The sequence below is a fragment of the Bombus vosnesenskii genome, unplaced genomic scaffold, assembly GCF_011952255.1.
Source record: "Bombus vosnesenskii isolate JDL3184/JDL3185 unplaced genomic scaffold, Bvos_JDL3184-5_v1.1 scf7180000014787, whole genome shotgun sequence".
Lineage (NCBI taxonomy): Eukaryota > Metazoa > Arthropoda > Insecta > Hymenoptera > Apidae > Bombus > Bombus vosnesenskii.
In genome coordinates this window covers 25,171-51,169 of record NW_022883643.1, presented here as the reverse complement: position 1 = coordinate 51,169, position 25,999 = coordinate 25,171, and the positions used below count along the sequence as shown (strand labels likewise).

Below are 25,999 nucleotides of genomic sequence, written 5' to 3'. Positions count from 1 at the left end.
AGTTTTTCCTCTGTAGCATCATCGGGACGGAAATGCATTCTTTCTTGCGATCTCGTCGACGAAAAGAGTAACACCTTACGACCAGTGAATTTACGCGTACGACTTAGATTTTGTGAGTACGTTCATCTATGATCCCGTCGACCGCGGATTCGTTATTGAACCTAGGATCATTGTCATTAGTTTCTCGAGTACCTAACTACCACGGTTACTTGTCCGCTTCTATACTAATCGTATTTGCACTAGTCAATGTCTTCTTTATTGCATAACGACAACGTGTAAGCCGGTGTCACGTAAAGTGAAAAAAGAAATCGAAGGTGAAAATAAAAAAAGAGAGAATTTATTTGCTAACATCTTGTTTACACTAATGACAGTTTACTTCCGAACTCCAGCCGTGACTTTCAAAGACTGGAGCTCTTACAACTCGGCCGCATCCCTACACAAGTGGTTATCTTACGAAGTAGGGAGGACCCCCGGGTGTTGGGTCTGGGCCCTGACCCCCTGCTGCCGCGTGCACTACCTTGCCGACTGGTGAGTGTCCGTCATTAGCTCGTCGGTTTTGAAGTGTACCGGTCCTGACACCGGATAAGACCGAATACCAACAGTTACTGAGACCACTGATCTACTGCATTGGCAACTAAATGATTGCTGATTTTGTCAATACCACCTAATGACAAAATCTGCAATGACTTAATTGCCAACCCCATGTATAGCTATCGGAACGAGACCTGATATTTCTTCACGGTAAGTAAACTGTCACAATATAATCGGAACTCAAAAGCAATACATTTGCCCGCTGTGAAAAAGGAATGTAGATACCTGAATCAGTAGACGCCAGTTGGATGGAAAAAAAATTAAATTTGTAGAAAGAAAGAGTGAAAAAAGATTAAACAAGATCAAGTCGTGCTTTATTCGCTTTATAATTGAATATGTCTGCAGAACAGCAAGGAATATTTTAGTAATAGCATTTTACAATTAATTTGAAATTATCTAATACAAAAATTGAAATGTACCATAACGTAATAGTAAAATGATTAAGAAATATGATAAATACAGATATGTATGTATGAGTAACATTTTGTATGTAAATTAATTTTTAAGAAATGGACAGGTGCTATATATATGTTTCAGTTTCGACAAAGAAGATAATTCCTTTGACAAATGTTATACAAATTCAAATCAGAAAATAAAATAAAAACGTATACAACTTTTTATTAACTTTCGAAATCAGTTTAAAAACAATTACAAATAACGTATGAGTTGTACGAACGAAAATAGTTACATCAGAATCATATCCACTCTAAAACCTCATTTGTTTAGTATCAATTCAAATTTTTCTGATAGAAAAGAGATGTCACGTGAAAGTATTTAATGCAAAGAGTTTAATTAAAAATTTTCATGCTATTGACCATTCATTTGCATACACGTTCGAACGTACCTGGTGATAGGCTCTTCTTATTATTTTATTTACATCGTTCTTAACAATATGAGTAAAACTAACGTAGAAAAAATTAGTTATTGGTATACTACTTGTAGCAGACTGCATGTAAAGTACATAGAATAATTCAATACAAAGTAAAGAATTATATATATGTCGGGTTTACATTCGAATTAGGGTTAGGGGCGTGAAACGAATCTTCGCTTGGATTACGCGTTGTCGTTATGCAATAGAGATGACATTGACTAATGCAAATACGATTATCATAGAACTGGACAAGTAACCGTGGTAATTAGATACTCGAGAAATTAATGACAATGATCCTAGGTTCAATAACGAATCCGTGCTCACAAAATCTAAGTCGGACGCGTAATATTCACTGATCGTAAGGTGTTACTCTTTTCGTCGATGAGATCGCAAGAAAGAATGACTTTCCGTCCCAACAATGCCACAGAGGAAAAACTACGATGGAGTGTGTCTAAGGACACGAGATCATGGGATTCATCGGGGATAGCCTTCGTTCGGAAAGTAAGGGAAATTGACGTTGCTGCTAATTGGTCAATCTCCATATCAGTAGTTAAAAAAAGATGCTAGCCGCCCTCGAGGGAAAGTTGCAAGTGGGAGACGCCGTTCGTTGAAAAAATAGGTCTCCCCTATCTTCCCGTAGTTGGGACAAAGACTGTTTGCCTGTTTGAAGGACTGATCGAGACTTCAGTCTTTCGGTAACGGTCTAATCGCACACTTGCAATCTTATTGCAGAATAAAGGTATCTGGAACTCTGGTTCAAGAGCCCAACATTTCTTTTTATTATTATTTTTCCCACTATTTTTACGTGACACTATCTTCGTTTTTTTATTAATTATACTTTAAAACGAATAACTTTAATGTATCATGTATTTTTGTTATAATGTACGAAATAATTATAATTTATCAACAAGCATCGTTATAAATATCATTCGAAACATCACAAGGAATCATTATAAAAATCAGTTCTCTTTATTGGCATAATTATAAACCACAATAAGTTTTGGATCATTATATTACTACATTTTATATGTAGAAAACCGAAAAGTTTACCTTTTAAATATGTGCATATAAAAATAAATATTATTTATAATAATATTTGCGCGTATAGGGTAACAGTTAAGCGAATCATTTTATGGGATGTCTATATTTGTTTCATGTACATTAAGCAATAAGCTGCACAACCTACCTGAGCGATAAAATGTGTGTATATTTACATATCTGAAAGTTCTTCGATAAAATGAGAAATTATAAGTTAGAGAAGTAAAGTAAATTAGAGAGAAATATGAGAAGTAAAGAGAAAAATGAAATACCAAGAGATCGAAATAATAAGAAATATAACATGTGTAGTAATTCAAATAATCTACGATATAATACTATGTTGATTGATCTCTTTATCATTATATTTAACATTAAATCATATAAATATTAAAACATCTCTGCAAAATGTGCCCGAGTCAGCTCTTTTCTGGAACTCTCTTCAGATCACTCACTTGTAGCAACAAGTAATTCAACAATTATTGAAAACTAAATAGATCTACTCACAACGACCTCACAAATTATCAGTGCTTTCGAGAAGTTTTAACCTTTTCGCTTCGGGTGCCGCTTATAGGCGGCGACCACGCGATATATCAGGCATATACCAGTGCCATCTTGTAAATATGTAAATATGTAATATATTACCTGTAATTTTGTAAGCCTTTTCATATTAAAGATGTAAATTATACTTATCATATTGGAGCAAAGATTGTTTTATTATTGTTTTATTCAGTAGAATTTGTATTTTCGACCAATCGCGGGGAGACGTAATCGCGAGGAGAGACGTCAACGGGGGTCGTAAATCCCCGTTACGATTATAACAATCGACACCACGAATTGATCGATCCCCTGATTTCCGTTGAGATAATAAGGGGTGATTGAGTTTGTATAACACTGGGATTCACAGTATTATAAAATATATATTTACACCACTTAGATTACACTGACGTAGAGAAATAAATAGTTAACAACGTGTCGCACGAAGATGCGATAGACATGTACGCTAGAGCAGGGCTCTTATAATGGAAATTAATGTGTCAGTGGACTTAGCACTGTGATGTGTTTAGGAGAGAAGATGTATGTTCGACAACACCGAGAACCGACAAAAGATGTGCGTGAAGTATGCAACTCTCGCGCTATGTGTAGACTGATGCGTTAGGCGTTAGTTGGTAGACTGTCTGTCGCTCTTGTTTTGATACGGAAGAAAAGTTCGGTGTGGGTGTGCCCCTGTGCCTAAAGAACGCGGATTCGTTGGTCCCACTTTCGTTAGGAAAGGTGAGGGTAACGAACCGCGGTGTCGATTGGTCATGACCTGCACTACTGCTCGAAGGGATGAGTAGGGAGTCTCCTACCATCGTGGTGCGTAAATGACTGTGTGCGTGAGAAAACCCTAGCTTGTTTTATTACAGGGCTATTCGGATTTTCCTAATGGGTGCATACCCGCTTTCTCCGTGTTTTTAAATGCGACTAATAAACCCAAGGACACCTATAAAACCGACTGTGTTTCGAGCATATTTTTAAGCTTTAGCCATTCTTCAAGGCAATCGGATTGAAGACATATGGCGAAACAATGCAAGGAAGTGAAAGTTATGGTGGGTCCTTAGGTTTATTGAGGGTCGAAGTGACGTTACGCAGGTCGGTTGTTGTCCGGTCGCGCGGGCTGGCGTGCAGATGTTTTAGGCGGCGTAACATCCTCCCCCCGTTGAGAGGGCACCGATCAAATTCTGGCTGTGGAGTCAGGTGTGTCGTTGGTGACCTCCTTCGCTCCGTGTGGGCGTTCGGCTTCGTCTGGACCTGGGTGGATGGGTAAGGGGACCAGTCTTTTGACGCCGCGGTCCAGGATGCTTGTTGCCGTCTGCACGGTAGCGGTCCGGATGATTCCGTCGGCTCCTGGATGGACCTTGATTACGCGGCCCAAAGGCCACTGCATAGAGGGCACGTTGTCCTCCCTGAGGATTACTACGGTGCCTTCATGAATGTTATGTTTGCCCTTGTCCCATTTGCTGCGGCGGGTTAACTCATTTAGGTATTCTCGATACCATCGGCTCCAGAAGTGTTGCTTAATCTGGTGAATGCGCTGCCAACTGGATAGCCGGCCTGATGGAACTGTCCTGAAATCACGCTCCCGTAAACTGGTTAGTGTGTCACCGATTAGGAAATGACCTGGAGTGAGGACAGGGGGATCTTTCGGATCGGATGAGATGGGAGTCAGTGGGCGTGAATTGAGAATGGCCTCAATTTCGATCACCAGGGTGTTGAGGTGCTCAAAGGTCAGGAGCTCCGTGCCGACCACGCGAATGAGATGGCGTTTGAACGCTTTAACTGCGGCTTCCCATAAGCCGCCAAAATGTGGTGAGTTCGGAGGATTAAAACGCCATTGTATTTGTCGGTCGGCGAGAAAATTCTGTACCCTATCCTGGTGGTCGTCGGACTGCAGTAGGGTCCGGAGTTCTTGCAGCTCCCGATTAGCCCCGACGAAATTGGTGCCGTTGTCGGTGAGGATCGTTGCGCAGTGTCCTCGCCGCGAGATGAAGCGGCGTAGCGCGGCCAAGAAGGCGTCGGTGGTTAGGTCGCTGACTAACTCTATGTGGACCGCCTTTGTCGCTAGACAAACGAATATGGCGGCGTACGTCTTGATTTTACGTCGGTTGCGGTCCCTCCTCTCCTTGATGTAGAATGGGCCGCAGTAGTCGATTCCGACGTTCGTGAACGGCCGCGATTCGGTAATACGCGCCTCTGGCAAATCACCCATCAAGTATTCCACTGGTGGAGGGTTGGCTCTGCAGCAGCGGACGCACCTTCTGAGAGTGCGCCATACCTGGCTACGGCCGTCGATCGGCCAATAGCGCAGTCTCATCACGTATAGTGTAGCTTGTGTCCCTGTGTGATGATTGTTCCGGTGCTCTTGCTCTATAATTAGCTCTGTCACCGGGGATTTCGGTAGGATGATCGGGTGTTTTTGGCTGAAGGGTATGGCGGAGTTGGTTAGTCGCCCTCCTACCCGGAGTAGCCCATCTTCGTCGAGGAAGGGGTTTAATGGCTGTAGTTTCCCTCCAACGTCCTCGCTTCGATTTTTTTGGAGGATCCGAATTTCAGGCGCGAAATGATGGGATTGTAATATTTTTATTAGTCTGTTGTGCGCTGCGGTCAGTTCGTCTGTGGTGAGATGGGCAGTTCGGTGTTGCTTATGTCTCCATCGAAGACACCGGGCGACGATTCTTATTAGTCTTGGCCAAGACGAGTAACGATGAAGGAGTGTGTTGTCGTTAACACTCGTCCTCAGACAGATCGTCTTCTTTTGCTCCGGGAGGTCGACTACCGGTGTCGGGCTCCAGACCGGCCAGTAGCTTTCGCTTTGCAGGAGCCACTTTGGCCCGTTTTTCCAAATGGACGGACATAGGAATTCCTTGGGCGTCTGGCCTCGGGAGATGAGATCCGCTGGATTATCGTCGGTAGGCACATGACGCCAGTCGGAGATATTGGTCTTGGTCTGTATCTCAGCGACTCGATTCGCCACAAATGTTTTCAAGGTGTGCGGCGAAGACCTGATCCAATGGAGTACGATGGTGGAGTCAGTCCAGTATACTATCCGCGATATCTTGGTCGTCAGGGCCTGTTGTATTGACGAAATCAAGGACGTCAAAATAAGTGCCCCGCTTAATTCGAGACGTGGTATGGAGAGCGATTTGAGCGGCGCTACCTTCGACCGCGCCGTGAGGAGTCGAGTCCAAATGTTGTTCTTTCGGTCCGTTGTCCGCACGTAGACGCACGCCCCATATGCCCTTTCGCTAGCGTCACAGAATCCATGTAGCTCAATTTTCGTTGCAGATTTTAGGATGGTCTTCCGAGGGAACCTTACCGCATTTAACAACGGCAATTGGGTGTGGTATTTGATCCATTCTGTGTGTACGTCTGTCGGAAGGGATTCGTCCCAATCTACCTTCAATGTCCAGACTTGTTGCAAAATCATTTTTGCTCGAACGATTACCGGCGCGAGCAATCCTAGTGGATCATAGATTTGTGCGATGACTGAGCTGATTGATCGCTTTGTGATTCGGGAAGTGTCACTGTTCGTCTTGACCGAATATAGTATGGCATCGTCGGCTGAATCCCACAAGACGCCGAGTGTTTTTAACGTGGATGACTCACCGAGATGTAATTTCTGGTTGGTGTCTTCCTCAGGTAGCCCTCGCAGCAGATCCCGATCGTTTGATGCCCATTTGCGGATATTTAGACCGGCTAGCTTCAGTAATTTCGTGAGATCATTCCTGACTGATAGGGCTTCGTCCTTCGTATCGGCTCCGGTCAACGCATCGTCGACATAGAAGTCTCGCCGTAGGATCTGCGCTGCTCTCGGAAATCGAGGTCCCTCGTCCTCTGCCAACTGTTTGAGACATCGGATGGCCAGATACGGGGCTGCGGATAGACCGAACGTTACGGTGTTGAGTCGGTAAGTTTCGATCTCTCCGTTGTCGGCACGCCACAGAATCTTTTGATAAGGACGATCTTCTGGACGTAGGATGAATTGACGGTACATTTTCTCGATGTCGCCGGTAAGGACATATTGAAATGACCGGAATCTCAATAGGATGTTTCTCAGGTCTTCTTGTAATTTCGGACCCGTATGAAGGGCGTCGTTTAGAGACACTCCCGTGGTACTTGAGGCTGAGCCGTCGAACACAACCCGTAGCTTGGTGGTGTCGCTCGATTCCTTGATCACGCCATGATGTGGTAAATAATATCCGTGGTCGGTGGCGTGATCCGTGTTGATCTTCGTCATGTGACCCAAGTCTAAATATTCTTGAATCACAGCACTATACGCGGTTTCATATTGTTTGTCGCGTTGGAATCGGCGATGAAGAGAGGCGAGCCTGCTCATTGCAGTGGCCTTCGATGACCCTAGTGAGGAAAGCTTTTCGTTGAATGGTAATGCAACGATGTATCTGCCTTCCTTGGTTCGTCGGACATGGTTTCGGAAATGTTCTTCACATAGTCGTTCCGATTCCGAAAGATGAATAGTGGCCGGTCCCTCGTCGATCTCCCAAAACCGTGCGAGGTCCTCTTGCAGAGCCGTTGTGGTTGCGTGGAACGTATTTAGCGCGGTTTGGGACGTGGGACTCCCCCCGATTACCCAGCCGAAGCGTGTTTTCTGTAGACGTAGTTCAGGTTCGCCTGGTTGTGCCAGATTGACCTGCCCGATGCACAGCGACGCAAATGTTGATCCGGTACTAAGTAAGACATCGATCGGGGCTGGGCAATGGAATTGTGGATCGGCTAGTTGAATATTTCTGGGTAATCCCAGACTCAAGGGATCGATGGGCTCGCTTGGTACGAAGATCGATATGGCCGGGATAACAAGAAATTTCAATGTCTTCTTATACTTGCCGTCCGTCGACGTGATTGTGGCCGAGGTGTATCGTTTTGCCGTGGTGCTCAAATTGTCGAGGGCTCCGATCTGGATCGCACATCTCCTTTGCTTTATACCGAGGGAATTCGCGAGCTTGTCGGTCATGAAGCTCATGCTCGACCCAGTGTCGAGTAAGGCTCGGGCTCGGATTGGTTGTGCCTGTTTGTTCAAAACCTTGATCTGTGCTGTGGCCAACAGATCATGATGCAGAGGGGTGTGGGGAGCTGTGTTTGTTAGTCCGATCCCCCTTGCTGTCGTAGTCTCGGACAGTCAGTTTTGCCCCGGTTGGGGCTTGGACGAAGAGGTTGGGGTGGTGTTCTGGATCCGGGCTGAACGTGACTCGTACGAGGCATGTTCTTTCGTACCTCTTGGAGCCGAAGATGTATGCTTCCGTGAAGTGTCGGATGTTCGCCTCGACTTGTGGGACGACCGCGACTTCGATGATCTCGATGGTGATTGTTCGGTGTGGGCTCGCTTGTGTGATGAACGACTGCCCGACGACCGACCGCTCGGTGCGCGACTGCCCGACGACCGACCGCTCGATGAGCGACTGTCCGACGACCGACTGCTCGGCGATCAACCACTTGCCGATCGACCGCTCGACGATCGACCGCTCGACGATCGACCGCTCGAAGATCGACCGCTCGACGACCATGAATCTACCTGGGTTTTTCCGCGGTGTAGATACGTATGGTGTCGGTGACCGCAGATACGACACGAACCCGATGTACACTGTGTCGGCGAATGTCCTGTGCCTAGGCAATTTATACACAACGATGCCTTCTTCACGATTTGAAAACGTTTGGTCGCTGATTTGGCCTTGAAGATTTTGCAGTGTCTGATCTCGTGAGCTCCGTTGCAGGTCGGACACACCACCGTTCTGCTGGTTGTAGCAAGGGTTCGCCCATGCGGTATGGTTGTTCGCTGACTGCGGTGTTTGTGGGTTGACCCTTTTGATTCCTTCTCTTTAGGGAGGAATTGAGTCCCGTTCGCCCGTGTTTTGAGAAAGTCTATCAGATGCTGATAGGATGGCACCTTCTGGCGGGGCAGTGTGCGTTGCCATTTACGCAGGCTGGACGAGGGCAACTTCGATGCGATCAATTCGATCATCGCTATGTTGGATGTGACGGGCTCCTTTAGATGTTCGAGCGCCTTTAAATTTACGCTGATGGTTTCCAACAAATCCTCTAGGGCCTCTGGAGTTTCCTTTTTTATCTCCGGATAATTGCGCATCAAATTCCAATGGCGCATGCAGATTTGGAGGGGGCAATTGAACTTGTCCTTCAGTGTATCAAGCGCGATGGAATAGTTGGCCTCTGTGAGTTCTAATGACTGGATACTCTGTGCGGCCCGTCCAGTTATAGATGAGCGCAGATGCTGGAACTTTTGGACATTCGTCAAACCTTCGTTACGGTCCACTATGGATGAGAACGTGTCGTAGAAATAGGTCCAATTCTCGAGGGCACCGTCGAATTGGGGCACGCGGACCTCTGGAACGGTGGTCGGCTCTTAAGACAAGCTCGGCGCTTAGAGAAGTAAAGTAAATTAGAGAGAAATATGAGAAGTAAAGAGAAAAATGAAATACCAAGAGATCGAAATAATAAGAAATATAACATGTGTAGTAATTCAAATAATCTACGATATAATACTATGTTGATTGATCTCTTTATCATTATATTTAACATTAAATCATATAAATATTAAAACATCTCTGCAAAATGTGCCCGAGTCAGCTCTTTTCTGGAACTCTCTTCAGATCACTCACTTGTAGCAACAAGTAATTCAACAATTATTGAAAACTAAATAGATCTACTCACAACGACCTCACAAATTATCAGTGCTTTCGAGAAGTTTTAACCTTTTCGCTTCGGGTGCCGCTTATAGGCGGCGACCACGCGATATATCAGGCATATACCAGTGCCATCTTGTAAATATGTAAATATGTAATATATTACCTGTAATTTTGTAAGCCTTTTCATATTAAAGATGTAAATTATACTTATCATATTGGAGCAAAGATTGTTTTATTATTGTTTTATTCAGTAGAATTCTTATTTAAAACTTAGGAAAACATTTACACAGCAATCACGCCACTGTGCGCATTTGTGGTGCACGCCTCCGTACAGGAAGAGCACTTAGGCGGACTGGACTGCCGAAGCGAAAGGGTTAAACATCCCAAGATCGACTTCAGTGCCGCTAAGAACGAACGAAGATTTTGAAGCAGGTATGGAATATTTGAATAGCAACATAATAAATGCGATCCGTTCTACTACACCTGATGAAGAGTCCGCAAGCAAACAGGACTATCCAGATTCCATAAAAAGGAAAATTACAGAAAGACATAAGCTCAGAAGAATATCGCAAAGCAATCGAGAAGCAAGAGGAAACGCAGGTTAAACGAAGCAACAAGAAAAGTGACAACAATCCCTCAGAAATTCAAAAACAACTGTTTCTAGAAGTATCTAAGGAACTTGTCTCTTACAATAGACTGTAACTATTCTTTTTTGTAGATATTCAAGAAATTCACTTGTTCATCGTAAATTATTTCTGCGATCCATTTGTCGCAAGGAGGACACGATACCCTACACAGATAAAGCAAACTTAGTTGTGCATTAGCCGAAGTATTTAAGTCACTCTCTTCTGTTGAAATCGGCAGGTACGCAGAAAAATACCAGGAAAAAACGACAACACATCCAAACCAATTGACCGCCGAAACAAACAAAACTCTCATAGATAGAAGACAAAAAGAAAACATCCCATTGACCTCACTAAAGAAATAAAATAAACAAACTGAAAGATGGTATCCCGCTGGGCGTAGCCATCTAAATGTTATTTAGCAATTAAACAAGAAAAATTTATCAAATGTCTAGCTGGACAAATTGTAAAGTACAAATTAAGTAATAATAATAAAAAAACACTTTCTTCTACCAACGAAGCAGAAATATTTGTATATTTATAAATCATATTTGTGATAATACATGAAATTTTTGTAAATCACCTTTCTAGATATTTTTTCCTGTAAAACCATTCACAAACTCAGAGGTCAAAGAAATGATCTATTAGCATTTTAACCCCCAAAAAGCACCGGGATACGAATTGATAAGTAAATAAAACAACACCCCAGCGGAAAGGTCCGCGGTGGCACCGGAATAATAATCAAAGCAAGTATTAAGCACTACGAACTTCCATCATTCCAGAAAGACTACCTACAAGCAACCAACTTAGCAATAGAAGACTGTCATGGCTCAATCACCACCTCAGCAATATACTGCCCTCCCAGACACTCCATCGCCAAAGAAGACTTTGATAACTTCCTGGACACCCTGGGCAATAGATTCATAGTTGGAGGGGACTATACTACTAACACACCAACTGGCAGCTCTTCAGAAAAGTCTTTACACACTCAACCTCAGCCTTCACCCCACTAAAAACAAAGGAAGATATCGAAGCAGCCACGGAATACTTAAACACGAGCATAATAAACGCAATCCGCCTCTCCATACCGACAAAGCCATCTAACAGCAAACAAGAATATCCCCATTACATACTAAAAAAAATAGCAGAAAAACGAAGACTAAGAAGAGTATGGCAGACCCATAGAACACCGGAGGACAAACGCAAACTTAACAACGCAACTAGAAAGCTATCCAGAACCTTAAGAAACTATAAAAACGACTGTTTCCATAAATACCTCGCCAGCGTATCCCCCACAGCCGACGCCAACTACTCACTATGGAAGGCCTCCAGGAAACTCACACGCCCCCCACAAATAATCCCACCTATTCGCCGTCCGCAAGGTGGATGGGCGCGAAGCCCTATAGAAAAAGCCGACCTGTTTGCAAAACACTTGTCAAAAGTATTCAAACCCCATTCCCCCCAAACCGCCGCGGACGTTACTGAATACCTGCACACCCCCTTCCAAATGTCCCCTCCTATCGAACCCTTCTCCTCTGCTGAGACTATAGAAACAATCAGTCGCCTAAACCCCAAGAAAGCAGCAGGACACGACCTAATAGGCAATAGAGCAATCAAGGAACTTCCCACAAAAGGGATAGCACTCATCACATCGATTTTTAATGCTATCCTTCGCCTGGAACACTATCCTAAGGCTTGGAAAATCTCATTGATTACCCTCATCCCTAAACCCGGTAAACCGATATACGAAACCTGCTCCTATCGCCCAATCAGTCTTTTACCTACCCTGTCCAAACTATTCGAGAAGATGCTCACGAACCGACTCCTTCCAATCCTAGAGAACTTGAAAACACTCCCAGATCACCAATTCGGCTTCCGAAAACATCATTCTACAGTAGAGCAAATCCACCGCCTAACTCATACGATCAGCCAAACACTCGAAAAGAAAAAATATTGCTCAGCGGTCTTCCTAGACATCCAACAGGCATTCGATAAAGTATGGCATGAAGGGCTACTATACAAACTTAAAAAGATCCTACCCCACCCCTACTACTCCATCCTAAAATCTTACCTAACCAATAGGCAATTCATGGTTAAATACCTAGACGCCACTTCCGCAACATTCCCAATAGAAGCCGGCATACCCCAAGGTAGTGTCCTCGGACCCCTACTGTACTCCATCTACACTGCCGACCTACCTATATCAAATGATATAACAATAGCGACATTTGCAGACGACACAGCGCTATTAGCTTCCCACGCTGACCCGGTAATAGCCTCATCCACTCTCCAGCGAAGTCTCGACTCCATGGAAAAGTGGTTTCACAAATGGGGCTTCAAAGTCAACGAAAAGAAATCCTCACATGTAACCTTCACGCTCCGAAGACAAACCTGCCCCCAGGTCACCATCAACAATGCAACAGTTCCTAGCAGGGACACAGTCCGATATCTGGGCATGACCCTGGACAGGAGACTAACGTGGAAGACACACATCTCAGATAAAAGGAAGCAACTAAAGGACAAACTAAAAAAACTCTATTGGCTCACGGGCCGACGCTCCAAACTAAATATACAGAATAAAATTACCCTCTACAAGACCGTAATAAAACCTGTCTGGACCTACGGAATCCAACTATGGGGAACAGCAAGTAACTCCAACATTGAAATACTCCAACGCTTTCAATCGAAAACGCTAAGATCCCTAATTGACGCACCTTGGTATGTAACCAATGAAACAATACACCGCGACCTCAAGATACCCGCCGTCAAAGAGGAAATAGCAAAATATAGCGACAGATACAGCAAAAGAATCAACAAACACCGAAACCCCCTAATCACTGGACTACTCGACACGACGGACCAGACTCGCAGGCTGAAGAGGCACTACCCGCTAGATCTAAACGTCAGATTCATTTAATTATCCAAACTAAGCATATGCACTTACTTATAATACTTATAAATTATACCTATCTATAATAAGTATTAACTTATTGTAAATAAACAGCCATGTCACTGCGCCACGCCAGAAAAATTACTGAAAATTCTCAACGCGAGAATTGATTGTAATTTCAACAAATAAATAAAAAAAAAAAAAAATCCTGTCCGTGGTGTGTGGCTTGGTCTCTGATATGAATTGACGTTACAATGGCTTCAGTGCTTGAGAAAACTAAAAAAGACCAGATGTAGAGTTTTCTTAGAAGTGGTAACCACTTCAACAGTTACAATATGCAGGGTGGTTGGTAACTGGCGCTACAAGAGGAAAGGGGGTGATTCTATGCGAAAAAAGAAGTCGAAAATATAGAATAAATATTTTTCGTTTGAGGCTTTGTTTTCGAGAAAATCGACTTTGAATTTTCACTCGGTACGCGTGCTCTTTGTCACGTCTCGTTATAACGGATCTCACTGTAGATCGTTGTCTCGATGGAAAAATTAAAAAAAAAAATTTTAAAGAAATTTTCCGTTTGTACCGCCAGTTACCAACCACCCTATATAAAAAATGATATATACAGTACACACAAAAGTAAACGTATACCTATGTTTGTAATGAAAATTGGTCGGGATACGCAACTGGAAAAGCTAGGTTAGAATTGAGTTAGCAAAGCCTCTCCTCTGGCTTGTGCTGGGTTAGCCCCTGAGTAGCGGATTATGAAGTAATTTTGGCCCGGATCGTGTCACGTAAAGTTGGTACTTGGATTGTAGTAAGAAGGCTGAGTCGTAACCCAACTACTAATTTTCCTTTATAAAACTTTATTATAAATGTTGACACTTACAAAATAATACCGAACCAGGGAAAAGGGGTTGTATGAGTACAGCAACTAGAAGAAGAACAAGAACTGCCCGAGCTGGGTGAAGTCTCGGTTTATATACGTTTTGGTTTTAGGATGTTGAGGGGCTAGGTGTAGGTTATTTATTTTTTTTTTTATTTATTTGTTAAAATTACAATCAATTCTCGCGTTGAGAAAGGTGTAGGTTATGATGTGGAAAAGTTTCTGAAGGTCGGGGGTCGATATCCTATCTCTGATGTGGACTAAGGTGCGTCACAGCCTTGATGTATGCTATGATGATAAGGTGGTGATGTGTCCAAAAATGTGCGAAGGTCGGCGGTCGATGTCTTATCACTGATGTAGGTTGAGATGTGATTGGTGTCACAGTCGCCCGAACTTCTGAGTCTCTTCTTATTGTGCTACAACTTACCATCCTCCCTTTTCGTTTGAAAGGATTTTCCCTCGTCCAATTCTCTGGTCGCCCCTAACGCACATCTGCTCTTTTCTCTCAAAAAAGGGAGATCATCCTCTTTCTTCCTTTTATGTGTGGAAGTCCGAAGACATTTTAAAAAGGAAAAATTAGTTGAAATGGTTTGACACTAAGGCCAACTGAGAGGGAGATCACCCCTTTGTGAAGAACATCGGTGCGTGACCGAATGAGGAAATTTCCCTTTTTGACTTTAGCAATGCGTTTTCTTTTTGTTGTTGTTATTATCAATTATCGTTTAGTTGAAATTGTTCCCAATTAATTGCACCATTCTTTTTGCTTTTATAAAGTACAGTATATAATAAAGTATACCAATTTAGCGATGTTAAAATTAATTAAAAATTTACATTATCAGTTATGACTAAATAAAGTTATAATCAGACGATACCACACTGTAAAAAAATATTAAAATGCATTATGAATTTTTAATTTCACATTCAAGTCGCGTTATTTATCTTTAGTCATCTTTAATGTTTTTAATTTTATCTATATTTTTTTATACTTTTAATTTGATATTTTGTATAAGCAACATGTGAAATCATTAAATGAAATCATTACTGCAAAACATAATTAACCACTTAAATAATTTTTGGACTTGTTTGTTTTTTATGTAGTAAATATTAGTCGTCGATACTTGGAAAAATGCGCGGTGGAAAGCGTATAGGTTAGCTTGCCCCAGTGCGTTGGAAATGTACAACTCGCTGTGGCGCACGTAGTTGGCTAAGTGTTAAGATGCTATAAAAGTACAAATTGAGAATCTGAATAAGCATTGGAAAAGCTTCATCGAAGCTTATGATGGATCCTGGATAACGAGAATGCCGATGGCAAAAGAATTTTGACTACATCGCGAAGAACATTTATCTAGAGAACTCTTTTGATTTCTGGAAAAGTTTCTGAATTTGTAGCTTTCAGGGAAAATAAATTAAAAAGATGCACTTCTGGTTCTTTATTTATGTTGGCAGCTGTCAAACGTCCAACCAAACATTTGGGCCGATTTTCCTGGTAGCCAGAAAGCTCGATCCGCAAACTCTCAAGGAACGGATACTTTCTTGAATACTAAGCTTAAGGCTGAAAACTCGGGAATGCTAGTAAATTTTAAATCTCTACCTCTTATTCTGTGTAAGAAGATAATTCGCAGAGAGCTCAATATCGCAATAATTCTTGTAACAAATCTTTGCTTGCTTCAAACGTTCTTCAAACGTACATAGAAGTTTGCGTTTACGTTTCTTATACATTCTTATAAATTCTTATACACGGTCGTCGTTAATTCTTTCCGATTCTCACTGATCCCTAGGAAATTTCACGTCTCGGAGCTAATTCGAATTTATAAGCTGCGTACAGGATTTTTATACTATATATACATATACATATATAATTACATATAGGATTAATAGTAGTTCATTTTTAGTCAATAAAGTAATAGAAGAGTTAACTGCAGACGAAAACAATGTTTCCTCTAAGAGCAGCAATTCTAGAGAAATAAATATACATTTTTTTTTTTGTTATTTATTTATTCAAATTTTACAATTTGTCCAGTAGGACATTTAGTAAAATATTATAGCGGTATACTAATATAACATGTGGGTGGCTACCCCCAGCGGGGTACCATCATCGTGTTTGTTAGGTTATGTCCTTTGTGAGATCTAGAATAAATATACATGGACGACATTTTCTCTACTGACTACTCTAAGAAATCGGCCCTACTAAAACAATAACAAGCGATTTGTGCAAGGTCGGCGGTTCAAATTTATGCAAATGGCTTTCAAATGAGCTGAGGCGGATGTCAAACGTGTTGATTTATTTAATGACGAGACGAGTGAATACTCGTGATAGTCAGATATATTAAAAATCGCTCTAAGTACAGAATACCATTAGATCCAACTAGAATCAAACATATTATAAATTCTTATAATCCAAGTTACAGTACCACGCCAAAAGAATTTACTCATAATTCTCAACGAGAATTGATTGTAAATAGTCTACCAAATAAAAAAAAAGTACAAAATACAGAGTTAGTATATTACGCATTATACTTATCTATAATAAGTAATAACTATTTATAAATAATTAGCCATGTTACTGCGCCACGCCAGAAAAACTACTGAAAATTCTCAACGCGAGAAGTGATTGTAATTTTAGTAAATATTTAAAAAAAAAGTATATTACGTTGTAATCGTCGTTTGCTCAATGCTACTCGCTATAATGATACTGGTTAATGAATGTTCTAGAGCGCATACTCGCCTATTTATATTGATCAGAGAAGTTTGAATTCGATTCCGGTTGATGGTTGCAAGTAGCGGTCATATTGTTTTGTCCGGAGTTTGTTTACTTTTAAATCTCATACATCGAAACGGTGTTAATACTCCGAGGCAAAACAATAACACAAGTCACTCTCGATTCGAATCGTCCTATGACTCACGTGCCGCTACATACATATACAACAAATATTTCTTACAATCTAGTGCATGTAGTTGTGAATGGGGCCTTAAGTTCACTGTTTATAGATATTGTTAGGAATTGATCGAACGAATTCAAAGCAGTCTTGTATATTATCGGAAATGCAGAATTTGCGTGGTTTTGCTTTGACGCTCCTCCACGTTGACAATTGTACAAAGAACAACCCCGCCCGTGTGACATCGACTATACGTAAATCCATACCATTCCACGCTACTGACAATTTTTTTTTTTTTTTATTTATTTGTTGAAATTACAATCAATTCTCGCGTTGAGAATTTTCAGTAATTTTTCTGGCGTGTCGCAGTGACGTGGCTGTTTATTTACAATAAGTTAATACTTGTTATAGATAGGTATAATTTGTAAGTATTATAAGTACGCTACTGACAATGAACCGTTAGATTTTAACCTGGCCTTTGGAAACATGGCCCAAACCAAACTCCCCATCACGTAGGGCATTCGTGGTCCTCTCCTCGCCCCTCAACTTTTTCAAGCTCTACTCATATAAAAACTACGAGCATTCCACGACGAGACTAGTCTTGGGTAGAGCCTTGGCCGTGACTTGAACTATTTTGATACTTTGTAACTTCGCTACTTCATTGTAATATTGCATTTAATCATTTTTGTGAGTAAAAGCATATCAAATTATAAAAGTGAAATTAAATATCAAGTTAAGCAATAGTGATAAGTGCTCGTTAGGAAAACAAGACATCCTATCTACGTGAAACGGACTTAACTTGGATTACGGGTCATCATCAACGATAAACTCACAATCTGAAGTTAACGGACATTCTACGGAAGTTCCATTTCTACGGATATCAAGGTAAAGCTTGATTCTTTTGCCAACCAAAACTCGGACTAAGTAGCAATTTTCGAGAAAAAAAAATAAGAAAAGAAAAAAATGTATGACTTATCATATAAAGATATCAACATTAGTCTACGGCAAGTACTACAAGCGATACAGAAACACACCGAAATTCAAGATCAGATCCAAATATTAGCACAACAAGCAAGGGAAGAGAATGAACGCCGCGCTAAAGAAATCAAACAGCTAAAACAAGCAGTTGCCGAAATAAAGCTAGTTCTTACAAATAAAAAAATAATTAAGTCCAAAAATTCTAAATCTGTGACGAAGACCACAAAGAAAACCATGAAATCAAGAAAGAAGGATCGTATACCTGCAGCGAGCATACCCGAAACGACATTTGATCCCAAAAGCGATAATAATGGCGGAGACCAATACTACAACGAACCACAACACCAGATTATGTTATCAGCCGAAGATGCAATAAGATTTATACCAACTTTAAACGGTGACGATGATGTTGGAGTGGAAGAGTTCATAAAAGAAGTACATGCTATGCGAATGTGTTGTTCACAAAAGGATTTGTTATTGAAAGCCATAAAAATCGATAAAATAGTCGGTAAAGCCGCGCGCAGTATTCGACACATACCGATTGGAAATTATGAAGATTTATATAACACTTTGAGATCTAACGTAGTAGTTGATGTAACATCTGACGAATACGAAGAACAATTACGCGATTTGAAACAGGGACGCCACGAATCTGTTCAAAGTTTCAATATCCGATTCCGCTGCATATTGCATAGACTTACATATGCAATAATTAGTGAAAATCTACAACCAATTACAAGACGAATAATGATTGAAGCCACCATGAGGAAAGTAAGTCGAATTTATTTAAAAGGACTTCGACGCGACATAGGACGCATACTGTTAGCTGGCAAACTAGATTCCTTGTACACAACAGAAAAAAAAGCCGTAGACGTTGAAAGATACCTACAAGAAAAAGAAAAGGGATGGAGGACAGGTTCTCGACCAACAGCAACTGACCGACCATTACCTACCACACGTAACAATAATCCAGTCAACAAACGCGTTTCACCGGTTTCTAAAACGGAACGTGTATCATCTGCTAAGCGACAAGTAAAATGTCCCAAATGTGGTGAATTGGGACATGTTGAGAAAAATGTGCGTTGACCACGAGACTAGTCTTGGCCGCGATTTAAACAAATATTTTAATACTTTGTAACTTCGCTGCTTCATTGTAATATTGTGCTTTACCACTTTTGTGACTAAAAATATAAAATATATAAAAATATAAAAGGACAATCAGGTTAAGCTATTGGTCAGCTCTTCCTTTTTTTATCACGAATTTTGACATTTTTTTTATTTATTTGTTAAAATTACAATCAATTTTAACAAATAAATAAAAAAAAAATGCTTGGCGTCGCAGCTGTGAAAGACATCGAAGTCCGCCACACCCTTGACCATCGCTATCTTTTCCTAGAACAAAGGATGACGTGACCCAGGCAATTGCTACGAGCGTTCGAACTTCGTATTTTCTTACCATACTATCGACAAAAAATAAAAGCTAGATTTCAATGAGTCATTGTATAATTATATGATATGTATTTTCTAAACAGAATTTATTCTACTGATATAGATAGATTTCTTAGACAGTTAAAGAAGAAAGTTGTTCGCAATCATGCACTTTTTTTTTATTTATTTATTTAAATTTTACAATTTGTTCAGTAGGACAATCATGCACTTGACAACATATTCAAAAATCATCGAGATCGGAGAAGACGTAACGGTTCTATAGTTTCACCCAATTAATATTTATTAATCATAAGCGAACTAGCTATCAATCTTGACAATTCTCAGTTAAATTTAAAAATAATTATTGCATTTTTAAAAATAGCGAACATTTATTCCTTACATAAGCGATCTAATGATCAATCTTGCGTTCTTTATTGTAAATTAAAATAAATAAATTATACACTTCATAACTTTACCGAAACAGTGTAAAGCATTTTTTAAGCATGAATATTTTTTTTTTATTTATTTGTTGAAATTACAATCAATTCTCGCGTTGAGAATTTTTCATCATCATTGACTAGCTCGATGATGGCCCAGCAATCGCGACCAGGCGCTCCGGAGCAAACTCGCAAGCATGAATATAACATAAATATTATATTACACTCTTATCAGGCTGCTTCAGGTTGCTAGTTCTTTTACAACTTTATCATATTATTTAACAGTGGATTGAGAATTTCACGTGTAAAAGGGTAATTTTTGGATATAATTAAATTAAATTGACAGTTCTTCGTAATTTGCTTATGAAATTACATTTATTATCCTTCTATGACGTGCAATTATAATACAATTTAACATTTTTAAAAGTATTGAAATATAAGGACCGCAAGAAATTCCCACTTCTGTAGAACCATCCATATCCGAATTTTTCTATTCATAAACATAACCTTGTTACAGTGAAATACACACAAATTCTGTTTTTAATGAAAATATATTGATCCGCAATAATTATGTAATATTCTCTGTATTATATTGTTTTTAAACCTTTGAGTCCTGATTAAATTTAGAAAATAATGTAAAAAATTTGGATAGGATACAAATATTCTTCAAGAATTATAAAAAGTAAAATATGCAAGATAAATTGTTACATATCTGTATTTCATTTATATAGTTATAATTTCTTTTTTTTTTTTTTTTTGGTTGAAGTTAATTGGAAATGGACATGATCACGCTTTAGATTGCAACTGTAATCTGCTCAACTGTTAAAACTCTATACAATTCAAATCACTAGTTAACAATATTGTATATATTTGTCGGAGATGAAAGAAAAACCGGAGCCTTCCCTTTGCAATTTTGAGGAAGTCTTCTAATGCTTTAGCCTAGATTTTATCATAGCTGTAATTAAGCAATTGTCATTTGTAATTGTTTGATATTTGTGAAAGCGAAAGTGGGTTCGAGGTGACAACTGGTCGCCGAACGTAGCCACGGTCACGGGATAAACGTTTTGCCTGACGAAGGTGTGGATCGGTTGTATTGTTCTTCCTAGAAATCACATAGAATTCTACTTTGGAGATGTCGATATAATGGGACACACGTTGTATTAGGAATCAAACTTCAGACAGCAACTGCCTAGCAACGACGATTGGAACCTTCTCGATGCCTCCAGCGAGCATGTAACAAACAAATGCAGTCGTACAGCGAAAAAGATTTTCATCAGATATTCATTCGTGTGATCGCCTTGAAAAGTGATACATCGAGCAGTTTACCGAGCGTCTCAGCAATCGTATTTTTTTTGTGTTTAAAATTATTCTACGCATAGTAAAGAGTTATCCCGTTGACCGTGGATTCGTTTGAACCTAGGAACATTGTTAATAGCGTTAATTAAATTCATTATTCGTAAAACCTATTAATCGTTAATCTCATTATTCGTTAAATTTATTATTCGTAAGACATATTATTCGTTCCTCTCATTGTTCGTTAAACTTATTATTCTTTAATCTAATTATTAGTTAAACTTATCGTTTGTTAATCTTATCATTCATTAAACTCAATATTCATAATATTTTGTAAAATCTTGTATATTCGCGTAAATATAATCTCTGTCTCGTAAAACGATGGCTAACTCAAACGAAGAATCGTTACGCGCCTTAAATTCTAATGTTAACCCGACATATTAGTATTTAGCTCACGTTAAATAACCATCGTTTCCTGTTTAACTCATTCTAAATAAATAAAAGAATCCTACATAATATTTATTAAATATTTCATTCAACGTGTCAGCGAATGTATTGTTACATAAATTGTTCTCCATATTAATTCCTTAATTATCATCAGAGAATGTCTGACCGATTTTAATGAACTTGAAATATGTAGTTAAGGGCATTCTTCTGTATAACTTTCCCTTATACATGTTATCGCCGTTCGATCTCAGTTCCCCCTAGATATCCACAAGAATTTTAGAAGAAGAAAAAGAAAAGAAGTAGTTGGTTGGGTTAGTGTGGTATCCGGTTGCCTAATGGCCGGAAATATTTTTCGTTGAATCCATTAATATATGGAATGTTGCACTTTATTTTCTTCTTCAATTGGTTAAAATAATGTATACAAAATGTGCCCAAAATGCAAACTAATGATAACCGCGCACGATCTCAACTTTTAAATAATTTTCACATTTGCTACATTTTTCTATTCATTTTTCTATTTATTTGGCTAATAAATTATTTTCTGAAAAAATAATTTTCAAGTCGTTTTTGAAGTAGTTCATTGAAATTTAATTCTAACGAGTTATTTAAACGGTTAATTTTTTATACCTCGGGAAACACGTTCGAAATATGACATATTTCATCGTGTTATGAATTATTATATTATATTTCATCGTTATTTATTAATTGTACGAAACAGAAGTTTCATAATTAAACACAATGCACAAATGTAAGTATTTATAATATAAATATAAAACATATTTATGTAGAGACACGTAAAATAAACTGTATGTGCTGACGTACGGTTAAAATCCTCTTAAATTCATTTGCATTTATAAAAATTTATAAAAGCGCCATTTATAAAAGAGCTTCCTGCAGCAGTTATGTATAGATTGGTATAGATATAAATGTATAAACTATGCATTTACAAAGTTGTGTGTAAACAAAGTGTGATAATATTTTTTTTTTTAAAGATGTTTATTAAACCCAAGATACAATTTTAAATACATTTTGGTATTCACAATAAACGGTGAATTTTTGTAATGATGTTTTAGGCAAAGGTACCGATACGCAACGGTACGACGTAGCCATGCTATAATATGTGTCGACGCTTTACATTTTTCGTGTTTAATATAATATTTGATATTATATGTGAGCCAATAATATTTAATATAATATTTAATATAATATGTGAGCCAATAGAATTTCTTGAGTTTGTCCTTGAGTTGCTTTGTTTTGTCTATGATGTGATTTTTCCAAGTTAGCCTCCTGTCCAGGGTCATGCCCAGGTATTTTTTTTTATTTATTTGTTGAAATTACAATCAATTCCCGCGTTGAGAATTTTCAGTAATTTTTCTGGCGTGGCGCAGTGACATGGCTGTTTATTTACAATAAGTTAATACTTATTATAGATAGGTATAATTTATAAGTATTATAAGTAAGTGCATATGCTTAATTTGGATAACTAAATGAATCTGGCGTTTAGGTCTAGCGGGTAGTGCCTCTTCTGCCTGCGAATCTGGTCCGTCGTGTCAAGTAGTCCAGTGATTAGGGGGTTTCGGTGTTTGTTGACTCTTTTGCTATATCTGTCGCTATATTTTGCTATTTCCTCGATGACTTTTTAATCGCGTCCGAGGAACAACACCGCGAACACTTGCGGATTTTGTTCAATCGCCACGACGAATACGGGGTCGTTATAAACCTCGCAAAATGCGAATTCGGCGTGCGCAAAATTCAATTTCTTGGCTATACCGCTACCGCGGAGGGGACAAAACCTCTGGCTGAACGCGTTGACGCGATAATCATAGCACCGCGACCTGGTACTGTTAAGAAACTGCGAAGATACTTCGGTATGATCAACTTCTATCGACGTTTCATACCGCGGGTAGCGCAAATTCTACAACCGCTCAAGGACTTGTTAAAAGGCACGACAAAGTGCAATGCGACTATCGAGTGGTCCGATCAAACTGAAAAGAACCTCCGCGAGTCGAAGCGCGCCTTAGCTAACGCAACAATGTTAGCGCATCCGATTCCAGGCGCGCCCGCTAGCTTCGTAGTCGATGCTTCCGATTACGCAATAGGGGCGGTACTCCAACAACGCGTCAATGATACTTGGCAGCCTCTGCGTTTCATCACGAAATTCCTATCCCTCGCGCAACGAAAGTACGGGATACATACATATGTATTTTCTTGCTCTTCCAACCCATTGCCGTTGCAGTCATTTGTTGCAAATTCGATCGTTTGCATCTGACTTAAATCTTGAGGTTAAAATCTTCTGTTACAAATTATTAATTAGACCTATTTATAACTTATGCTAATCCCATATGTTATAAAATTTCTGCCAGTGCGATGGAAAACGCAAGACTAGGCATCTTGAAAATAAGTGCATTAGAAGAAGCAGCAATTATTTTAAAACGGCCATCTCTTACTACAAGAATTATAATAGCAGCAAAAATATATTATTAAGAGCTTCATAATAGATTTAATAATAATGATTTAATTAAGGGAATTATTTACCTTTACCCCTTGTATTTAGAGAGGGCTATGAAAAATGTACATCTCTTTCAAGAGACTAATTAGAATACTTCCTATGATGTACATTACCACATTAAGAATCAAATACTTTCCAATGAGCTAGAAGCTCGGCGGGGCAGTTGGCTACGGTCGTTAAGATCAGTCGACTGTTGACCACCGAGCGGAACGGACCCCTCGGAGCGCGCGTCGGAGTAGATCCACTAAAGTAGAAGGACCAAGTGACAAAATAGTGACAAAAAAGTGAAAAATACGGTATCGACATCATCTCCATAAATACAAATAAGAACAAAAAGAAAATAAAATAAGATAAGACAAAATAAAACTGTACAAAAAAATAAAAGCCACCGACTATGAAGCCAAGAGCAACGAAACGAAACCCACCGTAGACCCAATGAAAAAAGCCTCCAAGAGAAAAATAATTATACATAAAACAGCCAGGGAAATCAACAGTATCCTAAGACTCCCCGCGCAAAAGACGCGGAAACTCAACCCACAACCTAACCTGGTTGCCAGGGCAAAAAGTCTAGCAACCGTCCCAGGAAACACAGTTGTAGATCATCACCCCAACCAAGAAGAAAAGGCTAACGAAACCAAAAACATGAAACCCACAAGAGCTACTTCGCCTCCAGCGATAGCAACAAAAAATAGATTCAGCATATTACAAGCTGAACCAGAGCCCCATCCACAACCGGGACCATCAAGCTACCCCACTTGGGAATCAACGCTAGAACAAATAAGAAAGAAAAACGAAACATTACGAGGCAAAACGGGAAGACACGGTCTCACCACGTCACCGGAACAATCGGCGCAGCAAGGGCGACGCACCCCACCGTACAACCTAGGAGGCCCGGCGCCTCCAACACCGCCAAGGGGGGACCGAGCACCGGACGGACGCCCCACCGGACGCTCCGCGGAGGAACGCACGAGCACCCCACCCACCACAAGAGACAACAGGCCGCCACCCATCAACATAATCCTACAAGACCCCAAGGACACCGTAACGCTCATAGAGAAAGTAGCGGACATTAAACAATTTCACATCAAAAGAATACACGCAGGTAAACACGCACTCTACCTCCAAAACCTACCCGACTTCCATAAAGCGAAGCAAACACTCCTCTCAGCGAACACAACCTTTTACACATACACACCCAAAATAGAGAAACACCATACATACTTGCTAAAAGGCTTAGACAATAGCTACGCGGAAACAGAAATACTCACAGACCTACAAGCTCTACAAATAGACGACGTCCAGTTTACAAAAGTCTCACGATTTACGACAAAAAAATCAAGGGAGAACAATATATTGCTCCCAATCTACATAATACAGCTATCCCCCGACAGCAATATAAGCAAGCTACTAAAAATAAACCATTTTAACTACTTCAAGGTAAAATGGGAAAAAATAATAAAAAAACAGGATGACATAACTCAATGCCACAAATGCCAGCGACTAGGCTACACAGCGCAAAACTGCAACCTAAACTACCGCTGTGTTAAATGCAGTGAGCCCCATGGCCCAGGCGACTGTAAAATAAAAAGGGAAAACGCAGTAACCAAGGACAAAATATTCTGCGTCAACTGCAAAAACTACGGACACCCCGCGTCATACAAAGGTTGCCCCAAACTCGTAGAGCTTCGTAAAAAGCTAGCCGACAAAATCAAAAAAGACAAAGAAGCAAAGTCACAACGGATTGCCCGAATAAGCCGCAAATACATCCCAGAACTAAAGTTCTCCGACGTAGCGAAGCAGCAAACAACACCAAATCAAATAACCAAAATCTTCCCACAATCAGCAAACTTAGATCCGCGTTTAAGCCAAAGCCCAATCACAACCGATATCTCCCCCCATCTAAACATCATAAACGTTATCGAAGACTTTAAAAAAGGTATCCTCC

General features: G+C 40.1%; 2 protein-coding genes across 2 annotated transcripts; one reads left to right on the top strand and one right to left on the bottom strand.

Moving 5' to 3' along the window:
- Window positions 1–4,214: 4,214 nt before the first annotated feature.
- LOC117240554 lies at window positions 4,215–9,828 on the bottom strand. Its single transcript, XM_033506567.1, has 3 exons — window positions 9,820–9,828; window positions 8,627–9,410; window positions 4,215–8,128 (listed from the first exon to the last, which is right to left on the bottom strand). Exons 1-3 carry the CDS (start codon window positions 9,826–9,828, stop codon window positions 4,215–4,217), a joined length of 4,707 nt encoding a protein of 1,568 aa, XP_033362458.1.
- A 7,749-nt stretch (window positions 9,829–17,577) lies between these two features.
- On the top strand, window positions 17,578–19,039 carry LOC117240555. The gene has a single exon (XM_033506568.1). The coding sequence runs from the start codon at window positions 17,926–17,928 to the stop codon at window positions 19,024–19,026; it is 1,101 nt and encodes a 366-aa protein (XP_033362459.1). The 5' UTR covers window positions 17,578–17,925; the 3' UTR covers window positions 19,027–19,039.
- The last annotated feature ends 6,960 nt before the right edge of the window (window positions 19,040–25,999 follow it).